This window comes from Quercus suber, unplaced genomic scaffold (genome assembly GCF_002906115.3).
Source record: "Quercus suber isolate HL8 unplaced genomic scaffold, Cork oak 2.0 scaffold_458, whole genome shotgun sequence".
Taxonomy (NCBI): domain Eukaryota; kingdom Viridiplantae; phylum Streptophyta; class Magnoliopsida; order Fagales; family Fagaceae; genus Quercus; species Quercus suber.
Genome location: NW_027069909.1, coordinates 222233 through 231551, shown reverse-complemented (window position 1 = coordinate 231551; position 9319 = coordinate 222233). Strand labels below are relative to the sequence as shown.

The following is a 9319-nucleotide window of genomic DNA, read 5'->3' as shown; positions in this document are numbered from 1 at the left end:
TGCAAGAATAAAATTTATTTGGTTAACAAAGCAAGTACATGATTTCTGTTCAACAAAAAAAATAAGCTAATCTAGCTGCGATCTAATCCCTCTATACAACAGTAGTCAAATCATCGACCACACTGATGAGTTCCGTTTCACTTCCCAAAGATCAAAGTGAACGTCCTGGCTGATTATGATTCCCGCTGTATCGAAATGAAAGTAATAAGAAACTCCCCTAGTCCCAGCAGTTGAGTCACAAACAAAGTTTTGCAATAACTTATTAAACTTACCCAATCAGATTTGCATAGTTTGAAGAAGGGTCTTCAACGAATCGATACCAGAACCAATGGCCTTCCCAGATTTTGCCCATTTCTTGTAAGGGAATCCCCTTAGTCTCCGGCAAAAAGAGCGCCACAAAAGCGGTCATTATCAGAACCCACCCGGCGTAGAACAAGAACACCCCAAATTTCATCTTACATAAGATGGACAAGAACGCCTGAGACAGGATGAACGTCAACAAAAAATTGCTGGCAATGCCTATGCCTTGCCCGGCTGGTCTGACTTCCAACGGCAAGATTTCGCTCGGCACAATCCACGTTAGAGGTCCCCATGACCACCCAAATCCGGCGGAGATTATACACATTAGGATCAGTACCAGAACGCCTGATCCCTTTGAGAAACTTGATGTGCCTGCAGTCCCTAGTTCTGCTGAAAATATATATGCCAAGGCCAACTGCACCACGTACATAACAACACAATTAATTAAGTACATATCAATAAAAGTTAGGGGAAAGTCCAAAATAAATAATCAAAATTTTTATTTATCATGAATGATACTACCAGAGATTGAGCCTTAATGAGATGAAAAATGAGAGTTTTGTACCATGGATAGAATATTTATGAGTGATACTAGTAATTACTACACAATAAATTTAGTAATATCTTTAACATATTTTTAATTGAAAAATTATTAGTTTGCATTCTACGACCAATAATTTCCCTTTTTAACTTACTATTTCCTTGTGACATCCATCATGTTTATTACAACTTTAGTTTGTAAGTGGTTTTTTAGTAAATTATTAGTGATTATTGAAATTGTATACAATAAGTTTAGGATCACAACATTTTTCATAATTTTACCCATTGTAATCAGCTTCTCAAAAAAAAAAAAAAAAAAAACTTATTGTGATCAATGCATTCCAAAAAAAAAAAAAAAAAATAGTGCATACTAAAAGTGGTGTCAATGACAATCTTAAGGTTCGTTTGGATACAACTTATTTGGTTGAAAACTGAAAATTGAAAACACTGTAGCAAAATAATTTTTAAATGTGTGGATAGTACCGTGAAATCCATTTTTAATAAAAGTTTTGTTGAAAAAAGAGGTTTGTAGGTCCTATAAACAGTGCACAGGACCCACTAGAAAACCACTACAGCCACATAAACACCTTCTCTAAAAAAAAAAAAGGGGCAGATGCTAGATGCTAATGGGCTGAATCCAAATGGGTATTTAGTGTCCGTTTAGTAAAGATTATTTTTATCAACTTATTTTAGTATTCAGCTTATTTTTTCTATTATTCATGGGTCCCATTACACTTTTTGGTACTATTCATAAGTTTTACTGTACTATTTCAACTAACTTCTACCTTTATCTATAGTACTTTAGTAAGTTTTTTTTTTTTTTTTTTTTTTGAGGTAAATAATCTTAAAATCCGTTTGGAAATAACTTATTTAGCTGAAACCGAATTTTTTTTTGCTGAAAGTACTGTAAATAAAGCTAAAAAGTAACTGAAATAGTATAATGAGTCCCATAAATAGTACCAAAAAGTGCAATAAAACTCATAAATAATAACAAAAATAAATTAAACAGTAAAAAAAGTTGATTTTTTAAACCAAGGTCAAACACACCTTAATAAGTATTTTTTTTTTTTTTTTGAGAAACTACCTTAATAAGTTAGAGCATCAACATCCAGAATTGCAAATGCCATATCTAAGCTTCATTTAGCATTTTTCTCTTAAAAACCTCACACATCTGGAATTGTAAACACCAACTATTGCAAAAAATTTTGCAATAATGCTACAGTGCAATTCTAAAGATAGAATTGCACTGTAGCACAATTCTAAAAAAAAAAAACTAATATTTTATTGTGATGGTGATTGGGAGAAAGAAAGAATAAATGATGGTGATTAGGGAAAATATATTATTTTATTGTGTAGATATATTATTTTAATAAGTAAAATAGGAAAATAAAAGTTTGGGATGCTGAAAGTATTGTATAATGAGATGGTATAATTGATAAAATAACTTTTTGAGATGGTAAAATAGAATAGAGTAGTATTTTCTGATACTAATGCTCTTATTAAGTCATGGTTAATGTTGCAAAAAAAAGGGTGGTGAAAAATTTTAGTCAATTCCCTAACTAACCTGGCAGAGGATAGTCTGGACACCAGCTTCCAAGAACAACAGTCTACGTCCAAACCTATCAACAAAATAAGCTGAAACAAATGTAGCCGAAAATTGGATGAAACCAAGTATAATAGCTCCAATCAAAGAACCACTCAAACTTAATCCAATAGAACGAAACAAAACAGGCGCATAGAAGGCCACAATGTTGATCCCTGTCAACTGCTGAAACGCTGGAATAGCTGCCGTTATCACAAGGTGTGGACGATACTTTCTTTGGAATATGGTCTTGTAAGGTTGCTTAGTGGCGGCTTTGGCTGCTTCATGGTAGTTGATCAGATTGTTGAGCTCGGCTTCCGTGTCCGAGTCCATGCCACGGACTTGGACGAGGGATTGCCTGGCTTTTTGAAGTAGACCCCGTTGGATGAGGCTGCTGGGTGTGTCTGGAATGAAGAATGCACCCACTGTCATGATGATGGCAGGAATTCCGGCACAGCCGAGAGAAAATCGCCACCCGTTTTCGCCCATCTTAGACGCAAACCAGTTTATTATTGTTGCAAATAGCACCCCTCCGCTGAGGAAGGATTGGAAGGCTGTGGTGAATGCGCCTCGCCATTTTGGTGGTGCCATCTCTGATACGTATATTGGGGCTGCCTGTGTACGTATAGATTACTTTATCATTTTTTTTATAAAATGTTTCTAAAAATAGTTCATAAACTAATGTCCTTAGTATAGAGAGCAAAACTCGAAGGAATGTTGACACATGTCTAATGCTTGTCATTTGTCAGTAAGTGTACAGGACACTGGACCCAAATCCAATCCGTGTGAAAAAAGAAATAAGAAAAATATTTAATTTGTTAGAAAGTATACAATAAGCATTTTAATTAAGTTGAGTTTGGTTGGTAGCCGACTAAGAATCTGTGGATCTTACAACTGTAAGTGTACAGGACACTGGACCCAAATCCAATCCGTGTGAAAAAAGAAATAAGAAAAATATTTAATTTGTTAGAAAGTATACAATAAGCATTTTAATTAAGTTGAGTTTGGTTGGTAGCCGACTAAGAATCTGTGGATCTTACAACTGTACGTACATGCTGACATTACATGCTTGTTTTGATCTTGTATTCTAATTTTATACATTGGAGTATTGGATGGAAATGTTGTCCTTTCACATTTACCCATGTCATGGCTTCACCTCACCTTTGTTTAATATATGGCGCGTAAGGGCTGTTATTGTATACACGTTATAAAAGATAGGCTATCATTGGTTAGAGGACAACCTGATTTGTGAAACCAACCCCAAATCCAAGGAGGAGGCGTCCCAAAATGAGCATTGCAACATTCACGGCAACAACACTAAGTATTGTACCGATCATGAAGATGAAGCCACCAATAATCAAAATGCCCCTACGCCCTGTAGTTGTGGTGACACGACCGGCTATAAGAGATGACACCAAACCAGATATGTACAATGAGGATGTAAATGCAGTAAGTGCTTGACTATCGAATATACAATATTGATTTGGCTTTGCCTCTGCCATTTTCTTTGGAATTGATGGGAAGAACTTCTCCAGAAATGGCCCCATTGCTGTTACACCTCCTGCAATTCAAAACATATATATATATATATATATATTGGCTTTAATTCAACATATCACAATTGGAAGTAAACTAAAAACTCAATCTTTGAATACATAAATCCTAGCTGATTAATACACTAAAAAAAAAAAGTTACGTTCGTACAACCAATCTTGTACAAAATTACAAGGTCGTGAATTAGCTAGTATGAAGAGAAATTTTGGAAAGAATGAATGATTAGATATTCAGTAATATATTGTTACAACTAAAAGATAAAAACTACACATATTATATTGGTTCATGCAATTCCATACGAAAATCCAATACCTATGGTGGGTTCTAATTAGTTCAACTAAATACTTGTGTTTGAATCTTGTCCACACAAAGAATTGATTGGCATCCTAGCCTAATCATAAAGAGGTATTATTCTGTAGTAGACGTCATTGATTCAAATTCTATCATATCTGTTAAAAAAATCCCATGCATGTGGAGAGAGAGAGAGAGAGAGAGCTGTAATTAACCAGAAATGCCAACATCGTAGCCAAAAATCAACCCAGCTGAAGCCGCAACAATGCAGATTATGACGACGGACCCCGTTATAGCTCCATCTTCTGCGTGCCTAGGGTCACGTCCTTGGGTGGCAAAAGTCCCTCCTGCCATTTCTTTAGTTTCTCTCCTAACTTGCTGACTCTGGCTAGTATGGAGACCTGAAGTTGCTAATACAAAAGAAAAAGAAAAAGAGGAGATCGATTGTCTGACTTTAGAGATTTCTAACCACAAGTTTTCCTATTTATCACACTCCAAATAGTATGGAAGACAGGTGGTTCAGCCAAGTATATATATATATATATATATATATAATTCTATTTTCCGCGTTTTTTGTAGCTGTTCGAATATACAATATTGATTTGGCTTTGCCTCTGCCATTTTCTTTGGAATTGATGGGAAGAACTTCTCCAGAAATGGCCCCATTGCTGTTACACCTCCTGCAATTCAAAACATATATATATATATATATATATATTGGCTTTAATTCAACATATCACAATTGGAAGTAAACTAAAAACTCAATCTTTGAATACATAAATCCTAGCTGATTAATACAATAAAAAAAAGGTTATGTTCGTACAACCAATCTTGTACAAAATTACAAGGTTGTGAATTAGCTAGTATGGAGAGAAATCTTGGAAATGATGAATGATTAGATATTCAGTAATATATTGTTACAACTAAAAGATAAAAACTACACATTATTGTACACACTATATTGGTTCACGCAATATCATACGAAAATCTAATACCCATGGTGGGTTCTAATTAATTCAACTTAAAGACTTGTGTTTGAATCTCGCCTACACGAAAAAATTGATTCGCATTTTGGCCTAATCATAAAGAGTTATTATTATATAGTAAACGTTATTGGTTCAAATTTTATCGTATTGTTAAAAAAAATTCCCATGCATGTGGAGAGAGAGAGAGAGAGAGAGCTGTAATTAACCAGAAATGCCAACATCGTAGCCAAAAATCAACCCAGCTGAAGCCGCAACAATGCAGATTATGACGACGGACCCCGTTATAGCTCCATCTTCTGCGTGCCTAGGGTCACGTCCTTGGGTGGCAAAAGTCCCTCCTGCCATTTCTTTAGTTTCTCTCCTAACTTGCTGACTCTGGCTAGTATGGAGACCTGAAGTTGCTAATACAAAAGTAAAAGAAAAAGAGGAGATCGATTGTCTGACTTTAGAGATTTCTAACCACAAGTTTTCCTATTTATCACACTCCAAATAGTATGGAAGACAGGTGGTTCAGCCAAGTATATATAATTCTATTTTCGGCGTTTTTTGTAGCTGAAAATGGTCGCCTGTGGATCCTATGGGACCTGAACTTGGTACCAAAAAAAAGGTAAGAGGATGGGAGAAAATGGTGGCCTTTAGCATAATTTGGGTATTTCTAACCATCAATTTTTTTTGTTGATATCCAATGTTTCTAATTGAAAAAATTTGGTTCGTCAGCATTTTCCAAGAATAGAGTTTAGCTAATAGTTATATTTCCATTTAACTGTTTTCGCAAATTCCACATGTGGTGGATCATGTTTAGAGTAGTACGTATTATTTTCATGAGTTCACCACACTAGTGTTACTTTGTTATACATCAATTAGTCAATGTCAATTACAACCCACAATGTCGCCAGTAGTTATGAAAATTTATGAATTTTCTGATTTAATAGATTAATATTAGTACACCTTTTATATCAAGGACTACGTAAGTATCCCATTTTCCTTACTAAAGCCTAAAGGTAGCCATAATGAACTTTTTTCTGATTTAGCTAATTAAAAGAAGGAACAATTAAGTGGAAGTTAAAACTAGACGGTTACAGATAGCAAATAAACAAAATAAAATGAAATATTAACAGAAAAGTTGACAAAAAAAAAAAAAAAAACCGTTATAAGACTTTTTAAACTGTCAAGTTAAAAATAACAAATAAACTAACTATAGCAACAACAAAAAAGACAACATAAACCGAAAATTTGCCCCCAAAAAGAAGAGTTTTTTAGAAATTTAAAACTAATATCCTGAGGAGCATATTGTTTGTAGTGCTGGCACATATGGAACATTTTCTATAAAAAAGTAATTGGCCATTCTTATTCTTGTCGGAACCATAGGCCCATATGTTTTAAAGACTTTTTGTTTCTAAAATTGAGAAATAATACATTTCGGCACGTGACCAAAAAAAATGTTTTAAGACATTTTAAACTGTGTAGTTAAAAATAACAAATAAACTAAGTAAAAAGCAAAACAGGAGATATAAACAGAAAAGTTGACCCAAAAAAATTTANCTGCGGCTCAGACTCAGAGTGATTGTGTTAAATAGGAATATGGGTTAGGTTTTTTTTTTTTTTTTTTTTTTTTTAAACTTATATATATACGGGCATTTTAGTATTTTTAACTTATATATAAACGGGTTGGGTCGGATTTTGCAAAACCCAGACCCGACTCGGACCCGCTTCGGGTTTTTTTTTTTTAAAACCCATACCCGACCCTATAATTTATCGGGCCGGGTAAAATCCGACCCATTAGGGTCGGGCCGGGCCGGCTATTCGCGGGTCGGATATAAATTGCCATCTCTATTAACATCTCATTAAATGCTCCATGTGGCACCTTGTTCCGTATGTCCTACGGTGAGATGGAGATCCTATGGTTGGTATTTTCCCTCGAAATTTGGGCAAGATAACTCCCACCCAATTTTGCCTCCTATATAAGGTGCTTAGGGGATTCATTTCTTCCACTTTCTGAATCTTCAAGCTTTTGAGACTTTCCAAATCTTCAAACTTTCAAGAAGCTCCTGAAGTGACCCTTGTCATAATTTCTGTAAGTTCCTTTATTCTTAGGTTCTTTCTCCTTGGCTAGTCTCCTAGGCCTTTTATTTTGTGTTTCTTCCTTCACAAAAATTTCTTTCCCTTCTCCTTAGTTTGCTTAGATTGGTAGGTTTGCTTATTTAGTAGATAACCTCGTGGGTATGGAGGGGTTTAGGGCCCTGTATCATATTCCCCGGGGTGTATCCTTGCGGTACTGCCCTTTGGGTGATTGGCACATCCATAGAAAGGAAGGAGAAGTCATCATTCCTATGATCGTCTTATAGTAGCAGGAATAAGGCTTCCCATAGGTAGAGTGACCAGGGACTATCTAGTGGTATGATAAGGGTGCAAATTGTAAGCAAAGGCCCAACGAGGGGTACAAAGAGAAAGAGCCTTGAGTGGGTATGAAAACCCAAAAGTGGGTGTATATAGCGCACAAGATTGACCTCCTTGAAAGGAATTGTTTCAAGGGAGCCTAAGCAAGCAAGGAAGGCATAACTTAAAATTTTTTTTCGAAGAGTACATCACTCGAAGCCGCAAAAGCATGGATACTTTTGCAAATCTCTATACAAAGAGATTAGTCAATGACATTGCAAACTAGCTAGCAACATTTTCCTCCTCCTACAAGGTGCAAACTCACCAATGGCTTGGAGGTACTTCGATTCGACAAAAGAAAGGTACCCTTTCGGTAAGCCCACTCATTAATACCATGTTTGAATATATCAAAACATTGCAAAAAGTTGTGCAAGAGGTATCACCCATGCACTAATACTTTATTCATGTAGATTGAAATGAAAATTCTAATATTTTGATCTTCTTACTTGACCAATTGTCAAAAATCAAAATTTTGAATTCTTGTGTGGTTGAAATCCTCACATGGTTTCATATACATGAAGTAATTTTTATTGCTATGTCTTATTTGGCAATTGGATTTTCCAGTGCATACATTGGGGGCTAAGTAAGATTAAAATTTTCCTTAGATATATCTTTCACTTGATGAAAATTGAGAAGCCTAGTGCAAACTTTACTATACATAAATTTAGCCCTATTATTTTCTTTGGCTCATGAACTATATGGTATGTAGCAATTCAACAACAATATAATTGGTGGCATGATATGTGAATACTTTGCTGTAATTTGAAATACCATACAATCTCTCACAATTTGGAAAAAGAATAAGGCAAAGATCAAGAGCATCCACCAAAAGAGCAAGAACTTTAGCTAAAGCAAGGTGTGGGGATGTTCTTAAGCCTTCTAAAGCCATGTCCTCAGGGAAGTTTCTAATCTCTTAATACATTTGAGAAGAGTAGCTAGCCTTAATTGTATGATATTCTTGGAATCAGCATGTTTATATGATTCAATGACTTATGATATCATGGTCCCATTGTTCATTCCATGAAAGAAGTGTAGCAATTCCTTTGGAGTTTCCCTTAAGAATTACTTAGTCTACACATTGGTTCTACAATCCTGGAAAGTGTCCAAGAACAATTTATTTTACTCACGTGTGGGCTGCAGGCAACCCACGAGCTCAAGGGGCTAAATGTTGAGGTCCAAAATATTACAAGTATTGAAATCCAAAACTAATGAGCCCTTAAGGATAGAAAGTCCCAATCCATAAGCCAAGGCCCATTTAAAATAGGCAAAAGGAAGCCCAAACTCATAAATGGGTAAGCCTTGGGCCTTAGAGAAGGAAGAAAAAAGAAAAGGAAGCTCAGCCTAGCCTTTGTTAGGAGAGTTTTCTAGGAGCCCGAAGAAGGACTGAACTAGGATACCTTAAGATTGCCAGAACCACAGGATCCTCGGGATATGCAGCTGGGATTGAGACAGCTCAAGGGAGCATGCCCATGAACATGAAGAACAATAATGGATATGTCCCATCAGCCGCCCAATGATGCAGCAAAAGGTAGGTGACCTGGGAACTAGCACTTCATGAAAAGAAGTCTGGTACCTCGGGGAGTGTAGGGAGATGTACCATGAAGGAAGGTGGCTAGGGATCTTTTAGCTT

General features: G+C 35.7%; 1 protein-coding gene across 1 annotated transcript; it reads right to left on the bottom strand.

Annotated features, from left to right (window-relative positions):
• On the bottom strand, positions 1 to 4724 carry LOC112025016 (sugar transport protein 5). Its single transcript, XM_065762422.1, has 5 exons — positions 4483 to 4724; positions 3664 to 3983; positions 2405 to 3037; positions 273 to 715; positions 1 to 185 (listed from the first exon to the last, which is right to left on the bottom strand). Exons 1-5 carry the CDS (start codon positions 4619 to 4621, stop codon positions 152 to 154), a joined length of 1569 nt encoding a protein of 522 aa, XP_065618494.1. The 5' UTR covers positions 4622 to 4724; the 3' UTR covers positions 1 to 151.
• Positions 4725 to 9319: the final 4595 nt, after the last annotated feature.